The sequence below is a fragment of the Bactrocera dorsalis genome, chromosome 5, assembly GCF_023373825.1.
Source record: "Bactrocera dorsalis isolate Fly_Bdor chromosome 5, ASM2337382v1, whole genome shotgun sequence".
In the NCBI taxonomy this organism is placed as follows: domain Eukaryota; kingdom Metazoa; phylum Arthropoda; class Insecta; order Diptera; family Tephritidae; genus Bactrocera; species Bactrocera dorsalis.
The window spans coordinates 5,932,493-5,958,941 of record NC_064307.1 but is presented as its reverse complement, the minus strand read 5'-3'; the positions used below and the strand labels follow the sequence as shown (position 1 = coordinate 5,958,941).

The 26,449-nt window shown below is 36.8% G+C and overlaps 3 protein-coding genes across 5 annotated transcripts in view; 2 read left to right on the top strand and 1 right to left on the bottom strand.

Annotated features, from left to right (window-relative positions):
* LOC105226433 (formin-J) overlaps positions 1–18,863 on the top strand; it is a 76,329-nt gene extending 57,466 nt beyond the window's left edge. For both annotated transcript variants that reach the window (XM_049458554.1, XM_049458553.1), the window contains 13 exons: positions 4,649–4,682; positions 10,451–10,598; positions 11,502–12,454; positions 12,579–12,767; positions 12,846–12,946; positions 13,334–13,583; positions 13,657–13,783; positions 13,853–14,105; positions 14,189–14,410; positions 14,506–14,710; positions 14,786–14,919; positions 15,006–15,266; positions 15,332–18,863. In XM_049458554.1, coding sequence (XP_049314511.1) covers positions 4,649–4,682; positions 10,451–10,598; positions 11,502–12,454; positions 12,579–12,767; positions 12,846–12,946; positions 13,334–13,583; positions 13,657–13,783; positions 13,853–14,105; positions 14,189–14,410; positions 14,506–14,710; positions 14,786–14,919; positions 15,006–15,266; positions 15,332–17,511 — 5,057 coding nt within the window. In that variant the 3' untranslated portion in view covers positions 17,512–18,863. The remainder of the gene's footprint in view (positions 1–4,648; positions 4,683–10,450; positions 10,599–11,501; positions 12,455–12,578; positions 12,768–12,845; positions 12,947–13,333; positions 13,584–13,656; positions 13,784–13,852; positions 14,106–14,188; positions 14,411–14,505; positions 14,711–14,785; positions 14,920–15,005; positions 15,267–15,331) is intronic.
* On the bottom strand, positions 18,860–21,315 carry LOC105226432 (protein male-specific lethal-3). Of its 2 annotated transcripts, none has more exons than XM_049458562.1 (7): positions 21,022–21,315; positions 20,721–20,899; positions 20,450–20,658; positions 20,091–20,391; positions 19,393–19,985; positions 19,242–19,326; positions 18,860–19,179 (listed from the first exon to the last, which is right to left on the bottom strand). In XM_049458562.1, the coding sequence occupies exons 1-7, from the start codon at positions 21,169–21,171 to the stop codon at positions 18,942–18,944; spliced, it is 1,755 nt and encodes a 584-aa protein (XP_049314519.1). In that variant the 5' UTR covers positions 21,172–21,315; the 3' UTR covers positions 18,860–18,941. The 2 variants fall into 2 exon arrangements, with proteins under 2 accessions (XP_049314519.1, XP_011203599.2); XM_011205297.4 differs by having other exon boundaries at positions 21,049–21,313.
* Positions 21,316–23,531: 2,216 nt separating this feature from the next.
* Positions 23,532–26,393, top strand: LOC105226434 (heat shock protein 83). The gene is made up of 2 exons (XM_011205299.4): positions 23,532–23,691; positions 23,893–26,393. The coding sequence occupies exon 2, from the start codon at positions 23,893–23,895 to the stop codon at positions 26,038–26,040; it is 2,148 nt and encodes a 715-aa protein (XP_011203601.1). The 5' UTR covers positions 23,532–23,691; the 3' UTR covers positions 26,041–26,393.
* Positions 26,394–26,449: the final 56 nt, after the last annotated feature.

Here is a 26,449-nt window from a genome sequence, read left to right as displayed (position 1 = left end):
AATCACTCAAAAAAAGTCCCGTGTCGAATGGTCGATAGCAGTGTTTCGAAACATGTTTATGACATCGTGACAGCTGATGCATCGTACTATATTTAAGCGTATGAGCCCGAAAGTAAACTGCAGCCGCAGCTTATGGGTGTTGCCAGATGAGCAATAATCAGAAAAAGCTTTTTGCGCACGAAGCACTTCCAAATACATGGGTTTTAAGAGTCAAGGCCGAAATATAAAAGGCAACCTAAATAGATTTCGAATTTCCAAAATAATTTCCTTCAAATATTACTTATACCTCACTGAGAGCACTTCTGGTCTTTGCACACCATCGTCACAGAACGAAGCCTAGAACTAACTTTACTTTACCCAGAACTCCGTTTCATTAAGGATATCTCTGACTACCAAAACTACATTACAACTTCGTCTGTATTCCCGGCATCGCCTTTAAACCAAGCAATCATATATTTTTACATATTGATTATTATTATTGAATACTCTAACCCAAAACTCCAATTAATGCATACTATATATACAAATGTGTATCAGGTGTGTATTATTTTTTTAAATGTTCGCTTTGCATATCATAGTGGCTGTCACTTTTGAATGCGCAAATAGCAAATCTCCCCATTGGCCATTGAGGTTGTCAGCACGAGACAATCAAATTAATTCGCTGTTGCATGCAAAATCTCACCGGCTTAAAGTCAAAACGCTCTTAGTGATTGCTTGTAATTTTATTGTCGATACGTACAATTATTATGGCATTCTAATTTATTTCATAAAACTTCCCGATACACGATTGTCAATCTATGAATTACGAGCACAAACATCTAAAAGTACATACATATATGCGTGTCATGGTGTGTGTGACTTTGTAAACAAACGGTGCAAATAGCTTAATATTTATCATATCGACAATGTATTATTAAACAATTAAGAAACTGATAAGTCGTTGGGAGTTAGGTGTTTACTAGGTGGGTTGGGCCGGGAATGCAAATATATGCTAATTAATTTAATTCACTTTTAAATCTTGCTACAACTTTTATTGCAATCTTTATTTTAACTTTGTGAGTGCTTATGTAGCCGTGGGCATAATTTAATTTGAAAATATGAGATAACAATCATATGTGTATATGTTAATATATGGTGTGAATATATAATTCGAAAGTCATTTAAAGGGATGTCATACTTAACATACTCATTTTTGTGCAAACCAAAGGTCAAGTTCTGCAATTAGACAACAAGAACATGGTGAAAGGCAAGACAAAATATCTCACTAATATAATGCTTAAGATCTCGTATCACACCCGATTAAAAGACGACTAAGAAAATTCCGACTGAGAGTTCTTGCTTCTATTACAAAGCGAACCACCAATTTTAAGCTAAACAAACCCATCCTTGATGTCAGAAAATCAATATTAAACTTGATGATGTATGTGGTCATCAGCTATGTATGTAGCTTTTAAAAACCAACCTCGAGCAATCAGTGACCCCTATTAAAATTATTTTGCTCAAAAAGATTAACCAATAAAAAAGCTTATTGTCTGCGTTTAAAAATATTTAAGAAACAGCCTGACATTTAGCCGTTCTCAATACTAAGTATTGAATGTGTGAAATTGTTTTTGGTGGAAGTGATTGATTTGATGAGTTATTGAGTCACATTTGTATCAATTTTTGCGGCAACTTCTCTGTGACATTTTCCAAACAAAAATGCTGGAGTTCCGAACGGTGATTTCTACAGACGTGCTTTGAACCCATTAGCACGAGCAGATGTGTATATACAAACATACACTTACACTGCACTGAAAAAATATTCCATCCGCACCTTGGTGAGCATATAATTCACCATTTCAGTCATTTGTTCATGTCGGTTTACCGTTCTGTTAAAACCGCCACATTTCTTTCATTTTTTTCGTTGTCGTGCTTTCATTCGTTACATTTGTCTGGGCTCTGACAAGCGCAGTCAACATTTTTACAATTCCTTTGCCCTGAGGTTGCGTTTTTTTGTTGATCTGGCACTTTGGTCAGGCGCATCTCAATTTATTTTAATTAAAAACAATGAAAATTTAGTGCATCAGGAATTGCACAGCCAACAGCACCGCGCATGCGCAGTGACATTCCAGCTTTTTTACACATCCAACCGTACATATCGTATGTGTCAGTGGAAATATAGTTTGAGCATGTTGAACGTTGCTCAATCAAAGTAAATGCTCCAAAGCGCGCGCTGTGATCAAAGTTCATGAACTGCTTAACGGCCCTTGTATTGTCTCATATGCGAAGCATGCTTCTGTCCCAATATTATTAAACTGTGCCACTTGCTACAAGTTTTCGGCGAAACTGCTCCCCCTTTTTATATACATACATACATACATATGTACATGCAGCACCCGATATGACAATATATTAACGCTTTACTTCTGCCAAATCAGCCAGTTGAACTGGTAATTGCATGCTTCATTAAAAATATCTTGTTATGTGGGGGTGTTCTTGGTCAATTCACGCGCGTCAGCTTAATCTCATTCATTGAAACAATCAGTCACAATGTTTGTCGACATTTTGTGTGGCAAAAGCATGAGATGAGGGCTTAAGAATACGATTTACGGCATCCCAACGAGAAATATTTTGCAAACAAGTTTCAAAGATTTTGTTGAATATATGCCAGATATTGAGTGCTGGGTTTCCATTTTCTGAACGGCTTTATGTCATGTAATAAATTGTAAGCTAAAGTTATTTATTTGATAATATGTGAAAAAATAAAATTAAATCTAAGTTTGAACACCAAAAAAGTTTCAAATCAAACTTATTTTGATAAATGGTCATTTGACTTCTATCTTAATGCCTATACAATACAATATATGGTATAATTGTTGGTCAGAGGACAGATTCCTGCTGGGATATGTCTAATGAAAAATTATTATGACAATGCATATAAGCTTAAATATGGTATGTAGTCTGTATGTAGGTCCACATAAGCTTGTTATTGAAATTTGCTTAGAACCAACGAACACTTTCTGAAAATGATTGATGTAAATATAATTGGCTTTCAGACGACAATCGTTTAGTACTTTCATATTAACAGGAATTGCTTGATATTACTAAAATAAACAAAATATAAACATATGTACGTATTTAATTTTAAATTAAATTGAATTAACAAGACGCTTATCAAATGACAATAAATGAAATTAGACTATTAAGGGATTACACTGGTGCAGTGGTCAAAATATTTTATATACGCCAATGTTAAGAGCTGACATAAACAAGTTTTTAGATGAGAAAGTAGAAGTAGAAAGATTCAAAATAAAAAGCTAAACTGACAATTAAAAATGGTTCAATCTTTGTCTATGACTTCCAGGTTCGCAAATTCTTTTTGAGTGAGATACATAGATACTAAAACACCGCTGACGTGCTTATAATAAATATCCGATCACAAAATTGAAATTTTCGAATAATATTTTCAAATAACGGGATTTTCAATATGGACGCTGCAAAAGTAGACCGAAAGGGACAACAAATGACGCCACATTTTCCCCGTTCCTTTGAGATTTCTCTTCAGTAAGGTTTGCCATTTCATTATGGAAAGATATACGATCCAACAACGAGCCGAAATTAATAAAATTTACTACCAAAATTCGGAGTCAGTGGCCTCAACTTTAAGAGCGCTACGTCCAATTTTAATCCACAGACACAATACACAAACGTTGGGCAGCTCTGTGACGTTGTTGTGACGAATTTTGCGAAAAGATCTTGATCTACTTCCCTACAAGATCAAATTAACGCAAGAACTGAAGCCACTTGACCAATAGAAATGTCGTATGCTCGTGAATCGGGCTGAGCAACAACTTGAAAATGATCCGGATTTTCATCGTGAAATCATCTTCAGCGATGAGCTCATTTCCGGTTGAATGACTTCGAAAATAAGCATAATATGCGTTATTGGTCAGGCAGCAATCCACACGTGCTCCGAAAAACTACGGTTTGGTGCGGTTTATGGACCGAATTGCATGATATAGACTTGGACAATATGGGTTTCCAAAAGAACGACGCCACAAGTCACACAGCGAGTGTCACAATCGATTTATTGAAAAACCAAGTTTGGTGAACGTGTTGTCTCACGAAATGGCCCAGTCAATTGGCCGCCTTGGTTGTGTGATTTGACGCCGTTAAACTATTTCCTTTGGGGCTACGTCAAGCCTATGGTCTATGCCAGCAATCCAGCGACTATTGTTGAACTTTGTACGAATATCGTATGCAAAAATGCAGCAGCATCGGCCGATTTATGCTTAAAACCCGTCGAAAATTGAGTTCAGAGTCTGCACTTCTGCAAGCGTGCCCGTGGTGACCATGCAAAAGAAATCGAGTTCCCTGGCATCGAATGTACTTTCCCAGGAATAAAAAATTTCATTGATATCCAAAACCGTGTTTGTTTTTTTTTTAACTTTTGTAGCACTATTATTGAAAAGCCCATTATACATATATTCGATATATATTTATACATATGAACATATATACAAAAAAAATATTTTTAGAAATTCACAAATTTAATTAAGATTATTACCAATCCTTACTATAACTTAGACGTTAGAAATTATATACATATATACTTATTCAAAAAAAGATATTCCATCTAAATTACTATGTTTTCCTTTTTTCATTGCAGGTTTAAAAGTATTACCGCTATTAAATAATTTAAGGTAAGTAAGCAACATTTTGTTGATATTCGCAATTATAAAAACCATTTTTAAATTTACGTAAATATATGTAAATATATACATAATATATCCATATATTAATATGTACTTCAAATATTTAACTTAATGTTAAAACACCTGATTATTTTGAACGGACTTTCTATAAAAAGAGTTGTTTTAATTAATGATTACTCCAAGGAAAAATTGTTAGAAATCATCTCATCTCAACAGAGTTCCATTTTTATTTTTATAAAAGTTCCCCTTTGGCAATTTTGAAATAAACTTTAGTAAATTTCAGTTTAAGCGTTGCGCCAAAGGGTAATTACTCCCACCTTATATTACCCTATGTATGCGCACTTATAATCATTTTGGTTTTGCTTTAAATTTGCTAAGTACTTTAACACTTTTAAATGCGGAAAAGTTAACCTCTGGATAACGGTTTTATTGGTGTTATTATTGAGCGATTATCTACAGAGCCGAGCCCAGAAAAATATGCAAATGCATGTATTCATACCAGATAATGCTGCAATGCTGAGGGGCCAACTACACGGTTGTTTTTGTTTTTGACAATTTATGCAAATGTTCATTCATGCGAGTATCTCTGCATGAATTCGTCGGTGTATTTAGATAGACACTGTTATGCCACTAAGGTGGCATTGTCGAAGCGCCACTGGCTGTCAGCAGCAATTTGATTGAGATTATGCCTTTATTGTTGCCTTTGAATTCCGCCGAAGGTGGTTTTCTGTTAATTCCATATACATCCATACGAGTGCAACGTACACATACTCTACATGTGTATATGGACATGCTTTTGCAATGTTGTTTCCTCAGAGAGCTAAGACGCAAGCAGTCGCAGGCAATTTTGAAAACGTTTAATAAAAAGTACAAACCTCCATAAAAATTTGTCTTTGTGCTTATCTCAATTTGCATACAAATTAATAAATTGTAATTAAACTTTGAAAAGTTTATGCAAGCCACGACGTACATATGTGTGTAGGTTATATGACTGCAAAAATAATTAAAAAATTCAGTATGGGACTGTAATAAAAATGGCAATCAAATACATATGTTGTCACAAAAGAATAATATACGCTAAGCACTCATTCGTAACCAGTGGAAAGCATGTTTTAGAAATAAAAATTTGAAATACGAACAAAAATATATATATATTCAATAGTCAATTGAAAAGTGATTTTGAAAAAATTAAAAATATAATCTTTATCACGCAGTTACATTAATGGTCAATAGCAACAACAACATAACAGAGCCTCAAATTTCATCTACCACAATAAACGTTGTGAGTTGAGAAATATTTTCCTCTCCGTTTTGTGACGAATATCCAGAACATCCACATTTCGCCTCACAGTAATGCTTTATTTAGCGATCTTTTCCGTCAGAGTTAGCACATGCGTAGACTCTTTTTTAATACATTAACTGATTAATAAAAGCGTTAATACACTATGGCAAATCAATTAGCACCTTAGACGCATTTATCCGCCCACAACACGACAAATACACACCCCTCAGACAGTTTTGTTTAATGATTCTTCGTAAACATTCGAAAAAATGTAAACAAACAAGTTAACTTCAACTCTGTATTCAGTCGACAAATATTTAATTGAGCATCAACAACAAAGAGAAACCAATTTTAAATGTATAGCGAAAAAACCATTTATTAAAATTAATTATTCAGTCAAATGTTAATTAATTGTTCCGAAACATGGCTGCGCATTCGCATAAATCAAGCGGTCAACATCCGCCGACTTCAGCTTCTGCCTATTTATTACAAAACTACTCTTCATATCCACATACATAAGTGACTTTTTTTACCCAGTAGGGAATTAGGCTACATAGAGAGATGGTGGCAATGTGGGTAACAAATGATTATTTGCAAAGGCTCGTTGAGCTATAACTATAAGATTGAAGAAATGTGTAAATGTATGTACAGGATTATTTTCGTATTTGTGGGGAGCGCTTAAAGTTGTTAGCTAATTTTCAAAGAAGCTTTTTCCGGACGGAAATATGCTCACTTTGTCATTATTTAACGGAAGAGATCTGTCATGCCATATTTTAAAGAGCACACCTAGTATGAAATTTGAATTTTTTTTTCATAATTCGTTAGGATGTATGTACATACCTTTAAAAATAACGTACTAAAACCTTCAATCGATATCTCAATTAGTTTTTGAGTTATAGTCTCTCTCTAGTATAGCCGTTCAATGTAATGTGCTTTCTCAGTTTATCTTTAAGTGCGTTTTTCTCAAAACTACATTTTTCAAAATTTGCTTAAGTGATTTCTCGGATCCAAGCATTAGCAATTTTTGTCTGATAAAAAATCGAGTTTTGGCATTTCAAAATATACCGTTATTTTGAAAAAAAAAAAACATTTAAAGTTTGTCATTGTACGGACAATATCTTCTAGTAGTGAATTTTGTTTAGGTTTCATCCATAGAGAAGGCCGGAATAACTGAAACAGTAGGGGAGCGCCACCAGAGATTGCCTGTTACTCGAAAAATATTTAATTTTTGTCTTCAAAACTTTTAGTTTGTAGTCCTAAAATAAGTATAAATATACTCTCAACTTTTAAACAATTGATATATTAGTGAGTTTTTATTGCTAAAAATCGTCTTTTTAGGTTGACACTATGTATGCCACTTAATGTTAGTCGGAACAAAGTTTGTTTAATTTCTTATGGGGCTCATTTATAAATAGACTTACTAAATACATATGCATTTAGTTGACAAATAAAAATTGTTAAGCCGCTACAACTATGCCTTATATTTCGTATTGTCACAATCTTTTGTGCGTCGATTATATTAAGGAGCGCTTAATGTTCCAAACAATACAATAATTAATTTGAAAATATTATTCATATTGTCGATTTTTTTGTGAATTAAATTTGTCAAAGCGCTTATTTAATATTATTTAATTTATGCCTAATAAAAATAGGAATCTTAATACTCATTTAGTAAATATTTAGAATTCTTGGACTCATTTGTCACAAACTTAATATTTTATAAATGATAATTTGGCAAATATGTATGACATTTGAACTATTTTTATGAAGGGAATTATTCATTAATCAGTTTTGAGTTCTATATATTGTAGTATATAATTAATAATATTTTGATGCCAAAGCCATGTCATACATACAAATTCCCCAACAATTCTATGATATTTACTCCTTGTTCGATAAGTTTGATTTCAATTTCCTTAAATATATCGACTGACCACGATATAATGCATGGTGACCTAGACTCTTTTCTGTAAAGTGAACCAAAATTTAACTGGAAGATGGTTGCTAACCAGACATTGGCTCTTATCAATGAAATATATACATTGTAAAACACCCGGAAATTGTAATTAAATTCCCAGGGTAATTGAAATTAAAAAAAAAAAAAAAATATATTTTGGTAAGTTGGTAGGACTGTCCTTAATTACTATGTCAAATATGGGCGCGATCTGCCAAATGGTTTGTTTACAGCAGCTACTTAAGTTGTTATAATGTTTAAAAATATCGACCAAAAAAATTATCTCAAGTTTGGTATTTCTAACCAAATTTCGTGTGCGGAATTGTTACGAATGTTGGAAAAGGCTTACGGTGATTCAGTTTTATTTAAAAGATGGTCGAGAAATCGTTGAAGACATGTATCTTTCTGGAAGACATTCGACCTCTTCAACTGATGAAAATATTAAAAAAGGGAAGAATATGATGCCTGAAAATCGTCATGCAAGTGTTAGAGAGATGGCAAGAAACATCGACATCTCTCGCGTGTCCGTTCGAATGATTTTGTGGATATTTTGGGTATAAAATGTGTTCTGGACGACTCCTCCCGATAAAGCTGAATTTTTTTTTCAAAAAGAGTACGATTGTGACCAAATTTAAAGGCAAAAACGCAATGAATACTATCGATCAATCACCGTATCACCATATTTGGCTGCGTGTGATTTTTCTTGTTCCCCAAACCGAAATTGCCGCTTCGTGGAACTCATTTTCAGTCGATCGAAGAGATAAAACTGGCTGAAGGCCATCCCCAAACGTATAAAAAGTATTTTGAGGACTAAGAAAAATCGTTGGCATAAGTATATTACATCTGGTTGAGATTACTTTGAATGCGACAAAATATATATTGATGAATAATTATATAAGTATTTTGCACTTTATTTGCAATTTCCGGGTACCTTTTTGTCACAATATTCATTCATATATGTACATATGTGAGTTTAAACCAATATATATGTGTATACACATAATAATTACAGTAAACTTGTAAATATGCATATGCGTGTGTATCCCTCACCGTTAAAACTCTGACGTCACAACACGTGAAAATGGCCAAAAGGAAATCTTATGCGAAATTCTATGTACCTGCAGAAGCATTTGGTCAACAGCCACCTACTAACTTGTATTTCTCCACACAAACTAATACAACACATAAATGTATATGTACATATATATGTACATATGTACACTGCTGATAGCCGAATTTACATACATATGTTGGACTCTTCAAATTAATGTTTATATATAGAGCCCACTCACTTTCATACGCTTGCACACACACCCGCGCTTTCGTGCATTTAGTTGGGCATCGAACATCACGTGCTGAGACCCGTTGGAGCTTTCTCGTGAGCAAAACGGAGTAAATTTTGTTAATTCACAGCGGCAGCAACGGCGTTTCTATGCGCGCGCACCACGTGCATGCCGAAAATGAAAATTTACCAACAATAAACAAATATGAAAAGCTAAAGTATTTAATCAAAATTGAGTTGTAGTGCTCGCTCTCCGCAAATCGGCTGCTGGCCGACTCCAGGTCGTCATATTGGAGTGAGCATGCCATACATAAATGAGTTTAATACATTTCACACTGTAACTACTGCCTCCAAATCGAAAATTTTATTAAATAGAAAACTTAACGCAATTAGAAACAAATACATATTTATATGATACTCAGAAGTATAAGTTTTTAAATTGTTATAACAGCAGTTATATTCGTACTTCGACACTGTCGCAACTATCGTTTATTCAATCAGTAACTACAAACTCGCAGACGGTCAAAGAACGGGGTACTTCGCCATTCCTTCACTTTCGTTTGGAAATTCAGTGTTTTCGGTCATAAAACAAATTCGATTGCCAAGGACTCTGCTCAACAATCGTGCGGCTTTCTTACAAGCTAAGAGTCTAAGGCGGTGCAGTGGAGACGTCAAAAATACAACGTCTTGGTCGTTTCGCCTTTTGTTGTTCCCTATCGAAGTATAATTTCCGCAGCTTGCAACTAGTGAACAATTTGAAGTGAGTGCCTCGTATTTGGTGCAAATGATTAGCTTGTAAGGGCATACAAACACACTCACACATAGATAATGTGTGGTAGTGTTGTTGTTTTTAATAAAATAAATTATTTATAATTTCAAATAATGCAAGCGAATACCTGGAGTGTTATATTTGATCCATTTCATAATTTACATACATACATATATACGAGTATGTATGTTTTGTGCCATTATTTTTCGAATATAATTATTTTGATTGTGAAAATATCAGTGAGTTATCACATTGTTTATTGCAACATTGCTCTGCAGCTGCACCCGTTTGTAGCAGAAACAAATTTTATCATAAATAATAAAAAAAACATGTAAAATGGGTATAAATTAGTTTATATTGTCAGTAAATAATAAATTTTTCATTTAACCTTAGCATTTTTAACAATAATCACTTGAGCGGCTGGAACTTATACCAACAAAAATATGTTATAATTTATCTATATTTGCAGGAAAGTCGCACAGAGTGTGGGAGATATTATAGTGCAATTGGACGTATTCGACGAACAGCGAGAATGCGACGAAGCTCAGAGTCTACAGGGCCCAAGTGGCATCAACTTAAATTCGCATCTTGATGTATTCTACGCGATATTGCGACAAGTATGACAATTATTAATATAATCTTGTTTTGATATATTATATGATGTTATGATATGGTTGTAAGGTTTGGACACGATTTCTATCCAAAAATTAGAATTTTTTCAAAAGCTTAAAAACTTTAAAGTTCCATTACTAAGAATGTTAGACTTAGCTCTTTTTTCTTCTCAATGCCTACAAATTTTCAAACAGAATCATCTCTTTTTTACAAATATATACATATATCATGTACCATCTGATCAATTTAGACTCGGACTGGTCCATTTGTGTCTCCTAGACTAGTAGAACATTTTTATGTTCGGGGTAAGTTTGGCCTCTATATGTGAATTAGTGTGTTTTTGGTAGCTGCAAGAGATAGCAGAAGATTTCAGCATCTTCTATGAATACACTTCCCATATTTCGGTTAATGTTTTGGGTATGAAGAGTGACAATGCTAGACTCGTGCCAAAATACCGCAATTTTTCGCAGTACCGACCTCGTGTGGGGGTCGCAAGAGATCTGCTTGACAATGTAGCTGAGAACACTACATTCATCAAACGCATTTTTACTGGTGACGAGACGTGGGTTTATGAATATGATGAAAACTGTCCAACAATATAGCGAATGGTGCACCAAAAATGAAAGATTTGTATTAAAATACGTGAAAATGTAGTTTTTTCACAGTCCGTGTCATTTTTGATCAAATGGTATGATTTAATTAATAGCTAAAATATAATGTAAGCAGTTATTGCGCCAGACCAAGGCGTTTGCTAAATAACATAAAATGTTATCACCTATCCCACTACCATATGTACAAATATAATAATTAGTTAGTAAACATACTCGTATATATCCATATAGTACATATGCTCGACCATATAAATTGAACTTTAATAGAGTAAAATTTAACGCAATTTCTACTTTTAGGTGGCCGATACGCCACAGGAAGTGCCATTTCTAAGTATATTACAACATTTGCTACGCATTGATCCCAAAGAGGCAATCAGCGATGTGATCTGGGATACAACAGAGAAGTTGGTGCATCGTGCCACACTACTTGAGAGTCATGAGGACTCGGTGAGGATACTGCGTTCGCCGAGCGTACAAAAATTCTCCTGTCCACATTGTCGTGGTGAAGCAACCAGTCCAAGTCGCAAAAATGCCGCCTCACTTTCTACCTCAGCCTCATCACAGCTGCATAATGGGCCGTTGTCACCGATTGCATCACCACCACCACCACCACCACTGCTACCTTCAACATCGACGCCGGTACACTGTGCGCCACCCGCACCGCCGCCGCCTATCCCGCCACCTCCAATGAATGGTCCTATTAGTGGTGGGGCGCCACCACCACCTCCACCGCCAATTATGAATGGAAATTGTCTAGTAGCACCGCCCGCGCCTCCACCCGTACCTGGCGCTCCACCTCCACCTGCACCACAGCCACCAGGCTCCACTGGTAATTTACTCAGCAATCACACGAATTCCATGCGACCCGTCACCCCGGACTTGAGCTTAAACGGCCAAAATATGATCTTACTACCACAACAAGACACACCAGCACCCAAGTCGAAGATGAAAACCATCAATTGGGGTAAAATTCCGCCAAATCGCGTCATTGGCAAACAAAATATATGGACTATAGTGGCCAATAATCACCAAGACACACCAATGACCGACATCGATTGGAATGAAATGGAAGGGCTGTTCTGTCTACAATCGACCAGCGCTCAAGGCTCACCGAAATTGGGCCGTGAAAGCAGCAGCAGTTCGGGCTATGACACACTCGACCGTAAATCCAAAAAGGAAAGCACAGAAATATCTTTGCTCGACGGTAAACGCAGCCTGAACGTAAACATCTTCCTCAAACAATTCCGAAGGTGAGAATATTTCGCTTTAGTTATTATCCAGAAATAGGGAATTTATCAAATTATCTGATCTAAAATATGATCATATTTGCAATATTGGTTAAGGCTAAAAGCATTATTTTTGATTCGATTTTAGTTCGAATGAAGACATTATACAGCTGATAAGAGATGGCGAGCACGATGACATCGGTGCGGAAAAGTTACGGGGCTTATTGAAAATTCTACCGGAAGTCGACGAATTAGATATGCTGAAGACCTTCAATGGCGATAAAAGTCGCCTGGGTAATGCCGAGAAGTTTCTGCTACAGCTCTTGGAAGTACCAAAGTGAGTTTAGCACCATTTGTATATGTGTAGATATATAATATATCAATATTTTTAATGGTAAATATTTGTATATTACAGTTATAAACTGCGTATTGAAAGCATGCTGCTCAAGGAGGAATTCGCCGCCAATATTAGTTATCTGGACCCATGCATCAACGCAATGATCTATGCTGGAGGAGGTATGTATATTCATTTAGATCTCTGCTGAAGCTTAACTAGATCTTCACCTTGACCTTGTAGCATTTTCTTTAGGGATAATAGGTCTTTTGGGCTTTAAGTCGCCACCGTAAAATTTAATGAAATTTTAATAAGGAGCCTTTTTCGCGCCAAGGTTCCCTAATGAGCTCTGAAAAAGACCTTTCTATTACAAATTAAAATATGTTACAAAAGTGTTGCGCAAGTAAAAGTTGCGGGAAATTCGTCCATTCTACAATATAAATTACTTTCAAGAATAATCTCAACACTACTTCTAGATATTTCCTAAATTTTGGCACAAGCGAGAGACCTAAGTCACAATAAAATATTTTGATTTTTAAATATTGTGTTTTTCTATACCTTTCCATTAGATCTTATGAACAACGAAATGCTGCAAGAAGTACTGTATATGGTCGTTATCGCTGGTAACTTCCTCAACTCGGGCGGCTATGCTGGTAATGCGGCTGGTGTCAAACTCTCCTCGCTGCAAAAGCTCACCGACATACGCGCCAACAAGCCGGGCATCAATCTCATACACTTTGTGGCAATGCAAGCCGAAAAGCGCAATCCAGAGCTCCTAACATTCCCCGCACAGTTGACTGCACTGGAAAATGCATCCAGGTAAGACTCCACTACATTACTTTTGGAAGCACATTTTTATACTATTATATAACACATGTACCCATATTTGTAGAACCACTGTTGAGCAAATAAATAACGAGATTAATGCGCTGGATATACGAATACGTAAAATCAAAAGGCAGATCGAACAACCTACAACGGAGGACGAAATCAAAGAGCAAATGTCGGAGTTTTTAGAGGTGAGTCACTCAGCGTACTTTTTCTCGACAATTAATTTACAATCCTTCACCATTAAACTCGATTTATAGAACGCTGAGCGCGAGGTGGCTGCGCTGCAGGCCAATATGAAGGAGGTGGAAGCGATGCGTTCAAAGCTGGCCGATTTCTTTTGCGAGGATGCGGCGCACTTTAAATTGGAGGAGTGTTTCAAAGTATTCCAATCATTCTGTGATAAATTCAAGCAGGCTGTGAAAGAAAACGAGCGGCGACAGCAATTGGAGGAGCAAGCTACGCTCAGACGAAAACAAAGGGAAGAACAGCTCGCCAGGCGCGCTAGGCAAGGTAAAATCTTCATCAGTGAAACTTAATGTTGCTTTTGCTTTAAACTTAATTTATTGTATTTTTATTGTTATTTTGCCTTCCAGTTAGTCAATGTGGCACCCCAGTCTCTGATTCGGAAAATCATTGTAGCATTGAAAAAATCTTTGATACCCCTGAGGGGATTTCACCGAGCATAACGCCGAATGGTAGCATGCGAAAAAGACGGCCTAGCCGTGTATTACCAGAAGAAGATGATCTGATGGAGTTTTTGCGCACATCCGGACACGAGCATATAAGCAGAGATCGAAAGGCCTATGGAAGTTTGGGTATGCAAATATTGAAGTGCTTTTAATTAATAGGGGTGGAGTGTTCTTCCGTGATTAAACGCCTTTGCCTATTTCTCTATTTATCAACAACTTAGATCGGTCTTGGGCACGTCGTGCACGTTCTGGAAGTTCCAGCCGAAAACGTCCCGAACTCTTAAATGTGGACTTCAGTGATGACCGCGAACGTGCCAGTTCGCCAGCGCCGTTACTGAATATGGACAAAAAATCGCCAACCTCACCGCAAGGTGGCGGCACTACTCCTTCCCCCACGCAGCAAGCCAGCGAGGATACAAAACCGAGGTGAGTATACAAACACACATCCGTGATGTACTTATTGGTGCTATTCTGAGAGTGTTATGCCTAATTTTGATATAGAATATCCCGTGAATTTCGACAAAAAATCGAAAACTGGCTGCAGTCCAACGAGAACGATGAAAAGCAAAACGAAGAATTCAAACGCAAGCGCCGTTTGGTTAACAGTAATAGGCGTTCGTTTGAAAACGAAACAGGTATATTTGCGATATGATACAAAACAACTAAGAGCTTAAACTTCAACACATCTATATTCATATCGATTACCTTTTTGTGATTTTAGATAGCGAACGAAAATTGGATACTTTGCCTGAGGAGAAAATCGTGCCTACCACGCCAACCACAGCTACGAACTCTACTAATTCTCAACATTTCCACAAAAATACGACCAACACTAACAACAACAACAATAATAATAACAGTAATAACGGTAACAATAACAATAATAACAATGCGAATAACTATAAACGGGTATATCCCGACTGGAAGCCCGCCAACACGCTCGAACACACCGATGTTGTCGGCACAATACAAGCAATTGCTGGTATGGCATCTTTACCTTTGCTTTATTCGAATTTGTCTCCCTACAAATGCATGTATTTCTTTCAGATGTGAACAACGCCAGGGATAAATCACACTGGCGCAAGGGTAATCGGGGTAATGAACCAGCGGACACTGGCGCATCTGAAGCCCAGGAGAAATCGCCGAAAAACCATCATGTTACAACAGCCGATGAGTTGCGGGAATATAGACGACAACGTTCGCTGGAGAATGCAGAAAAGCGTGCCATGGCACTCAAATCCATTGAGGAAGAGGATCGCCGAAGATCGTTAATAAAGCAACTTGGCCAAGTGGACATGGATGATTGCTTGCATATTTACATACGCAAACCACCGTCCAAAGAGACGGTCGAAATATCGAATAAAACTTTGTCACAAGATTTGACTGTTGCGCAATCTAACGCTCCAGCTACAACAACTTCACTGACAACAGCCAAAAGCGATACCAAAGCAAATATTGACATTCTGGAATCATCAAAATTGGGTAGAGAGAGTGGAACAAACACGGGAGACGATAGATTTAGTCAACACAACAGTATGCGTCGAAGTCACAATGAGAAATATAGTCGCAAAGAGATTGATGCTGACAATGTGGAAACACCACCGGTCACACGCCGCGTCATCGCCACACCAAATAAGACGTTGGTCACCATTAATGGTCTGGATAACACGAATAGCAAACAGCTTAGCGAACAACAAAGGAATGCAGAACCAAGTGAGCAGGACGTACCTGGGTTCTTCGATCGTTACTCAGCCACTCGGCGCACAAGACGTTATAAACGGCCCACGGATTACAGTAGCGGTAACGAGGAGTTTTTATCAACTAAAGACACGAGCGACTCGAGCAATGTACGACAATCATCTAGTGCTGGTGACATGGAGAGGCTGCATGGCAAAGCGCAGGATACGTCCAATCAAAATAAGACTACAGTAGAAAAACTTTTACCAGAGCAGTCAACACAAATCACTCCGAAACCGGTTGCAGAGCGTACGATTACCAAACTGGAAAAAGTTGGACGTCACATTAGCTCCATCAATCAAGAAGATGTACAAGAAGCCATAAGGAATCTTAAATCACCAACCAACACACCAGATCGCATATGGAGTCCGCCACGCGACATAAGCAGTTCACACATAACCAACGCACCCTTGCAAAACCCCACACCTAGTAACCAAAGCGCTACTGTCATTAAACTTTCCAGCCATGAACTCAACGACGAAGGGTTCGAAGAGACACAAAGTCTCGTATCAGACACGCCCTCACAAGGCAAAGAGAGCACGAATTCCTCGTGCAACGGCGTGTCTGATCGCGTAACACCACATGCACGCGCCACAACCACAAAAACTACAACGCCGAAGGCCAACACCTCAAGGCCGAACGCAAGTCGCCTAGCCGATCGACTGCAAATATCAAAGCTGCGAAACGTGTTACCTCAAAAGTCTCAACCCGTATACCAACAACAAACTGCGCCCACGCGTCGACCACCTAACTCAACACAAATAGACCGCAGTCGTTCATTCCGTACGCCTAATGGTCCAACCGTTGTGCAGCCCGTATTCGGTGCTGGCAGCAATGCAGCGCGGCGCTCACATTCTATGCGCCGTCCAGGCAGCAGCCAGCCAGATACAGTTCAAAGTGTCCACACTTCACCTATGCATGCAGTGCGTCGCGACGTCGAACGTAGCAGTTCAAGGAATAGCCTGCGTTCGTCACGCTCGTCCATCAACAGTGCCGCTTCGACAAATACCGTGAGACGTATGCCGATTGTGGTAAGCAAGACACCGCTGCAAACAGTATCGGTCGATTCGTCGCCCAGCAAACGCCCGCTAACGATGCAAAACAACATGCCGCCGCATATGCGTGTCGTCAGTGGTGCGTCCGCCAGCCGCACACCGGTACCAGCCAGTCGCAGTAGCAGCAGTGGCTCGAGCATAGGGCAGCACGTGGTAGTGGTCCGAAAAGTAACGGGTAACGGTAACGTTGGTAGTGGGCAACGCACTGTGCACTTGGGCAGCGCTAGCTTTAAGGAGAACCAAACCAACAACGCGCCAACGCGCACCAATGTCGCACGCAGTGCTGTTCTAGTCAAAGCGGCCATGACACAACAGGCCACACCACAGACGGCGCACACGCGCACAGCCAGTAGCACCAGAAGCGCTTCGAGCAATCGTGGCATGAGCAGTTTCATGCGACCGACAGCGTCAAGCGTCACCAAGCGGACCAAATAGCTGCGCTAGAGCGAGTAGAAATTGACTTTTTTGATATTGAAATGTGTACATACATACATACATATATGGATGGGTAAATGCCTAATTTGTACTCCGATAAATCTCTCATATCCGATTCATAAAATTTACTCACACGCAAAAAATCTAATCAATGATGATAGTATTTTCTATGGAACAAAAGAGAAGACACAATACAAATGTATTTATTTTGTAATATGTAGGCAGTTACTGTTGCTAAAACCCAATGTAAATCAGATTCTAAGATACTTGTATACGTCATATACATACAAACATATATTTGTAGTTTTTAACATTCCGTCGTTGAATATTTCCCACACAAAAAATTAAAAACAAAAAGCACATACATGCATACATACATATATGGTGTACTGCATGTTGTATATGAAGAAACTTTCAAGCCGTCCGCATAAGAAGCCGAATTTGAAGCACATACTGGAAACTAAGCGCAATAACAAATTATAAGCACACCAATGCACTTCGTATGTATGTATGTATTTTCATTCGATATAAACGATGCAAATCCATACATACGTACATATCGCATTCGTATGCAGTTTTTATATATTTTTTCGCGGCATTAGACAGAAAGCAAGTTACACTTTAACAGTTATTTCCGAATAGCCCTAAACCTTTGCGCTTCCTCGTGCGCACTTATTAGCATTATCATTAGCTTTTATTACAAAAACAGGTCACACAGCTGTCGCAAACGCAATTTGTGTGTAAGTAAAACAGACTTTAACAAATCAAAATTTGAAAACAATTGAAATCAAAGCGCCTTTTTGGTTTTAGTTTAACGATGAAAGATGCAAAGAGATGAGTGAAATCACAAATAAAATAATTTACGAATAGTAACTGTTCTATTATAAAAACCTAATGCACTAAAATGTTTACTAAGTTCTTAGTTTAAGTGAATAGCAATAACGAAACTAAGCCATTTTACTTACTAATACTTAAGCTCTACTTAGCTGCTAGCTATTTTACAGTGACTAACTTGTAATGAACAAAAAAAAAATAAAAATGTAAAGTATTTCATGTTTATAATAATTTTAAGTCATATTTATTTCACAAACGCTTTTGGCAAACAACACAAACTGAGCGATATTGTTGTTGTGTGCGTACATACAAATAACATACTTGCATGTACATACATATGTATGCAGGTGTGTTGGAAAGTGGAAATAAACAATGCGAGAAGTATATAACGATAACACACATGTCTTCATGTGAATAAAAATTAAAAAGCTTTAAAATTATAATTAAAAAGAAAAACAGAAATACTTGTAATTGTTAAGATACACAGTTTTGTAAAATAAAACTTGTTTCTAAATTTACATTATTTTGTGTGAAATTTATTTTTAACATTCTACTATTTACATACACAACACATCTGTACGTATGTGTCTGGGTTATTATGTTGCAATAGCTGCAGCGGCACCAGGTGCAGTCGTTGCCGGCAGCGTCGTTGGCGTGGCTGTGCTTGTTGCACTTGCGGCGACTGTTGCTGCTTGAGAATTCGTATCGAGTGTGTCCTTTACGCCTTCCATGGGAGTGGGTTTAGTGCTGTCGGTGGAGCTGGCACGTTTACGCATCGCATTTGAGCGCGCGTAATTGTCTTCGTTGAACCATTCTTTTCTTGCTTCTAAGTAACTACAAGAAGAGACGATACATAAGTTTAAAATGTTACAAAAAATTATTACAATAGTACTCACTTCACGAATGTATCCAAATGTTGTAGTAAATTTTTCAATTTGTCGTCGTTTATCGATGAAGCATTCAAAAACTCCGGCAATTTAACTGTGAAGATGCATATGTATTTATAATTATTGAATGATGTACGAAAATTACTATTGCAAGGCTTACCAATTAATCGTGCTAAATGTGGAGCTCCAAATATCATTGACGGTGCTGTAGGGGCATTGGTTGGCAGCAAATGCCATGATAAGACTCCTTGCAGGAATTCCTTGGTCTGTGTTGGTAGATTGAGTGCCATTGGCTGCAGTGATTTCAAGTAATTAACTCCAGAGGCGCCGCCACTGCCAGCGGTTGCAGAGTGTAAAGGGGTTGAAGCACCTGAACTGGTACTAGCAATACTCGATAAACAGTTCTCCAAACAGTTTTCCACAATCATTTCGCAGTCGTCACTCCGATGTATGCGAGATTTTCGCTTTTGTGGCTCATCAGTCGTGGCGGGTGTTGTCGAATTGGCATCTGCAGCGTGCACTTCAGTGCCACTGTCACTAATAGGCAATTGCGTTGAGTCCGTGTCCGATTTAGTGGGATTAAGAAAATCGGCCGATAAGCCCGGCAATGCAACGTATGTGAAATTTTTAAGATTCTCCTCACTTAAATAGGATAACGCGTACTCTTTTTCCTCTTTATATAGAAGATAATCGGTGATAGTGAAATCAAAATAAATGCGTAACCCATCAGCTACCTCTTTTAATAAACCCACACTGTTAATAAAAGCACAAATGTAATATACAATGTACGTACATAATTCACATATAGATATATGTATGCATAAATTTGAATTTGAAGGGTATTAGCAGATTACTTACGTTGCCACAAGCTTGTCAAATTCATGTTCTTTTTTGTTTGTTCGTTGTTGCGTAGTGCGTCGCCTTGTGCTCTCAACTTGTGTTGTTGAAAATACCAATTTAACAACACTTTGTTTAACGAAATTCTCCAATATCGCCACGACTGGTATTCGTGCAGGCAAAGCATGCTGCTTACAATATTTTACAATCATATCATGATCATATTCCAAATATTGACGAAGCCTTTCACTTATTCGCAGTAAGACTCTTTCTTCATCTGGAAAACTTTCTACTGAACTGCAGCAAGACTCGGTTTCACATTCTATATAAAACAATTCCAGCATTTAACTTTTTCAAAACTTCGATCTTTCTTTACTTACCGTCCTTCATTGGAGAATCCTCTTGTCTTTCAAAAGTGCTACTTGAGCTAAAATTATCTTCAGATGAGCCGCGTGTTCGAAATTTTGGGGATGAACGCAAATCAGTTGTTATGTTGCCCCCCGCTGTTGCAGCATCTTCCGCAAGTACTACCGGTTTGTTTGGTTTTTTCTTACTACTGGTACGCTCCTTACGATACAGAAAAGCATTACTAAAATTAAGAATATTGAGTAATTAAGTATTTAATTTATAAAAATACTTTTCATAATTTACATCTGTAACTGTGCCTTTTCAGCCAAATCTCTTTGAAGTTGACGATTTTCCTCGGTATCCTTTAAAACAAAATCAGCATTCACTTTACGATCCCATGAACTACTCCAACCTTGAAAGTGTACTTTATATTGAATAACTTTTCGTCCACGCTTATCCTTTGAATCGTAGGTACCCAAAATCTATTACGCAATTTTTTCATAGATTAATACGAATATTATTTAGTACATACAAACTTTGAAAACAAAATTGAGAAAAATACAAAACAATTAAAAGCAACACTTCTGTACATCTATCTACATACTGCAACATACAGCAAATGTTTGCGCACCTTTGAGTCGTATAACACTTTCGCCTTTGTTGGGTCTGGCTCGTAGCAGAGTACCTTTTCACCCTTTTCGAAATAACGCGTACTCGCACTATTACGATGTGAGTGTCGACTTCTTTGTGCCATTTTCTACATTAATAACTCATGTATGCCATTTTTTTCAACCTTAAACACTTTGCAATTTTTATATTAAAAAAATATTAATAGTTACAATTTCTATGTAAATGTCGAATTCCTTCCAAACACAGTTATTAACGTCAAAAATCATCTGTCCCAAAAGCAGAGGTGTTACTCCACCATTTATTAACATTGATTTCTTAAAAGCGATTTCCATATATAACAGTTTAAAATATGTCCTGTAAGGGTATTCAAAGATACATACATGTACATATATGCATATACAAATCAGGCGAACTTTAGTTTCTAAAAAATGTGAGCTTTTTAACCATTAAATATTGTAAATAAAATAACCAGTAGGAAAAACATCGAAGCCTCTCATTCAACAGGTTTTTATTATTAATAATTATTCCAAATATTAAAATTAATATACTATAATTACAGCCAAAATAATTACTATTCTAATTCTTGCCCTAAGAGTGGTAGAGTAGTTAGTTATAAGTTTTATAATGTCGTTTGATATATGTTATTATTGTAGCGAGAGAACAATCTTCCCATAAAATTTTCAGGCTTCTTCCGAAGTGACGGTGCTTGATATGCGAACGATTTATGTATATATTTTATTTTTCATATTTATACATGTCATAAAAGTAAATGGGGATATATCAAATGCCTGAATATGAGGTTTAGGTTTTCTACAACAAAAGATGTAAGTTACCGTCAGCTGTTACGTTTTTATTTAACGTTAATTCTTATGTTATGTACAGTTTCCAACAGTTTATAATTGCAGCCCTGTCTTAACCCGACAAAAAATCAACACCAAAATAAACAAAATAATGACAGTGCAAAATGGGAAAGTAAACGATAATTCGGAAAATGATATAAAGCAAAGCCGGACAAAAACAAAGAAATTTGATTTTACCGGATTTTTTTATTTTTCAGTATTTATCTGAATATACTATATTATATGACTAAACATAAGTTATTAATGAAACAATCCAGACACTGGATAAAATATCGAATTGATGCAATTTTCACTAGTACGCTCTTGCAGACATCTAAGGAAAATGCGAGAATTCATGTCATCTGTGCACGTGCGTCACTCGGCAAATGTAGTTGTAGCATTGCTCATAGTGCCAATTTCCAGAACTTTTTGCATTATTTATTTCAAATACCACCATTTTCCACGCTAGGTACTCAACCATGCTCATAAATATACATACATACATACATAGTTACATATGTATACTAAGTATATACTTGATTTCACCATATAATATATATGTACATTGGTCCATATTTCTATTGTATTTTATGCGATTGCAATTCTTGCCTCAATTCATATGAATTTTATTGTAAGTATGTATATATGTATGTAAATTCCCCTTCTAATTTTATTAGACAATAGTAAAAAAATTCATATGTCAACGACATTCATTAATACTAAATACATACTTACATATATATACTACGTACATATTTATTTGAAGAAAACACATAACATACAGTTGCTAGGCGCTAAAACAGTTCATAAATATTAACATACATACGTACATATGTACATGTGTATATCTAATACATACATCTAATATATACATTAAATTACAATGTTTTCTATAAAATTAAATATGTTGCAATATGTTTTAAATTCTCAAAATCCTTTCCATAATGCTTTAGAAAATATCAAGATATAAGTATACAATCATTAATTTATTGTTACATGATGTACGTATGTATGTACATAGATACATATATGTACATATATTTACCAGAATATAAAAAGAGCGTGAGATCAATACTACATAGTACATTTCTCCTTCTAATTTAAAATCACAAATATCATTCACATTTTGGAAAAATTACGTAAATTATCATAAAAGGCTACAAATGCATTATAATTGAGTGATACATATTACATAGGATGTGTATGCATATGTATGTACATATATACACTCAAATATACTTACGTATGGGAAACAAGCACACTCATCGGGTAGTCATGTTGAAACCGGATCCAGAATGTTCCGATGTCACAGACATGCAGATATTTGAAAGCCACTGTATACTTTAACACTCAATGGCATCATGCTGTGCCAATTTTCAAATAATTCCATTTCTAGCATATTTACACTTTATGGAGAAATTATACGATTAGTTAATATATCTTTAGCAAGTGGAGCATATGCTAAACTAATTCCTCCTGCCGAAAATACAAACTTATTTCATAAATAGTAAAATCTATCAGAGTTGCCCACAGCATGATGCTAGAAACTGTCACCGGAAGTTTGTGTAGTTTCTTCTAGAACAATCTCGTAGCTTCTACAATTTGACATGCAGCTTTTGGGCCTCTATAAATACAGCCGCATACAACGCACCGGCATCAGTTGAATTGAGAAAATACGCTTGAAAACATTTTGCGCGGAGCAACTAATAAAGTGTTTTTGCATATTTTTTGCAAGTGACTTTAAAGAATTTTATTCAAAGAAGTATTTTGTGCTAAGTTAACATATAAAAGTATAATAAAACAAGGTGTGTATTATTAACTATAATTCTAAAATGTGTTGAAAATAGTATTCAGAGTGAACTAAAAATGTTTGTAATAGACGTTAAAAATTTATTGATTGATTCTGCAAGGTTATTTGTTTTAAATGGAGATTGAACGCATTTTTTTTTTTACTAAACCAATAATTTATTTTTTGACTTAAATATTTTATTTATTCTTCATTACAGATGCCAGAGGAAGTGGAAACCTTTGCTTTCCAAGCTGAAATTGCTCAGCTTATGTCGTTGATCATCAACACATTCTACTCGAATAAAGAAATTTTCCTTCGTGAGTTGATCTCCAACGCTTCTGATGCTTTGGATAAAATCCGCTACGAGTCGTTGACTGACCCCACTAAGTTGGATAGTGGTAAGGAGCTGTACATCAAGCTCATTCCCAATAAGACTGCTGGAACCTTGACCCTTATTGATACCGGTATTGGTATGACTAAATCTGATTTGGTTAACAATCTGGGTACAATTGCCAAGTCTGGAACAAAGGCATTCATGGAAGCATTGCAAGCTGGTGCTGATATCTCTATGATTGGTCAATTTGGTGTTGGTTTCTACTCAGCTTATTTGGTTGCTGATAAGGTAACCGTTACATCAAAGCACAACGATGATGAACAATACATTTGGGAGTCTTCTGCCGGTGGTTCTTTCACTGTCAAACCTGACAACACAGAGCCTTTGGGACGTGGTACTAAGATTGTTCTTTATATCAAGGAAGATCAAACCGAATATTTGGAAGAAAGCAAAATCAAGGAAATTGTGAATAAACACTCACAATTCATTGGTTACCCAATTAAGTTATTGGTCGAAAAAGAACGTGATCAGGAAGTGAGTGACGATGAGGCTGAAGATGACAAAAAAGATGAAGAGAAGAAAGAAATGGATACAGATGAGCCGAAGATTGAAGATGTTGGTGAAGATGAAGACGCCGACAAAGACAAGGACAAGAAGAAGAAGAAGACTGTAAAGGTTAAATACACCGAGGATGAGGAGTTGAACAAAACCAAACCAATTTGGACCCGCAACCCCGATGATATTTCCCAGGAAGAATATGGCGAGTTCTACAAATCTCTTACCAATGATTGGGAGGATCATTTGGCCGTTAAGCATTTCTCCGTTGAAGGCCAGTTGGAATTCCGTGCTTTGCTCTTTATCCCACGTCGCACTCCCTTCGATTTGTTTGAAAATCAGAAGAAGCGCAACAACATTAAATTGTATGTCCGACGTGTGTTCATCATGGACAATTGTGAAGAACTCATTCCTGAGTATTTGAATTTCATCAAGGGTGTGGTCGACTCTGAAGATTTGCCTCTGAATATCTCTCGTGAAATGTTGCAACAGAACAAAGTATTAAAAGTAATTCGCAAAAATCTGGTGAAGAAAACCATGGAATTGATCGAAGAACTTACCGAAGACAAAGAGCTGTACAAGAAGTTCTACGATCAATTTGCCAAGAATTTGAAATTGGGTGTGCATGAAGACAGCAACAACCGCGCTAAACTTGCTGACTTCTTACGTTATCACACCTCGGCTTCTGGTGATGATGCTGCTTCTTTGTCTGATTACGTCTCGCGTATGAAGAGTAACCAGAAACACATTTACTTCATCACTGGTGAGTCTAAGGAACAAGTAAGCAACTCGGCATTCGTCGAACGTGTAAAGGCCCGTGGTTTCGAAGTAATCTACATGACTGAACCCATTGATGAATACGTCATCCAACACTTGAAGGAATATAAGGGCAAACAATTGACCTCTGTTACCAAAGAAGGTTTGGAATTGCCTGAAGATGAAGCTGAGAAGAAGAAGCGCGAGGAGGACAAAGCTAAATTCGAAAACTTGTGCAAGCTGATGAAGTCGATTTTGGACAACAAAGTTGAAAAGGTCGTTGTATCCAACAGATTGGTCGAGTCGCCATGTTGTATTGTAACATCCCAGTTCGGTTGGTCAGCTAACATGGAGCGTATAATGAAGGCGCAAGCGTTACGTGACACCTCCACTATGGGCTACATGGCCGGAAAGAAACATTTGGAAATCAATCCAGAACATCCAATCATCGAAACTTTACGCCAAAAGGCTGAAGCCGACAAGAACGATAAGGCTGTAAAAGACTTGTGCATCCTACTTTTCGAGACTGCGCTGTTGTCTTCAGGTTTCTCCTTGGACAGTCCACAAGTGCATGCTTCCCGCATTTATCGCATGATCAAACTTGGTCTTGGTATTGACGAAGAAGAGCCCATGGCGACTGAAGATACTCAGAGCGGTGGTGATGCGCCTCCATTGGTTGATGACACTGAGGATGCCTCTCATATGGAAGAAGTCGATTAAATTACAAAAAATACTGACAAAATTCCATTGTTCCAAAATTTGAATGGGAATTTTGCTAGTTCTACATCATAAGTTCATTTAGTTTACATAATTTTGTATTCGATTTAGCGAACAAATCTAAAATTCTAGACTTATAGCTACTATTTATGTTCAATTAATGAGTATCAAAATGGCATTTTGTTGTCGCGTTTTAAGCGGCCTAATCCTATCTTAAGATGGGGACTTTCGTTTAAATCGATGTATGCGTGTGAGAATCTACATAGGAATAAATATTGAAATGAACTTAATACTGTATGTTATGGATTCTGTATTAATAAGAAATTTAAAATAAACAAATTGTTTATGAAAATCAATTTTGTTAATTTAAATTTAATTAAGAAATAATTCTGGAGATTATAAGCGGAAAATA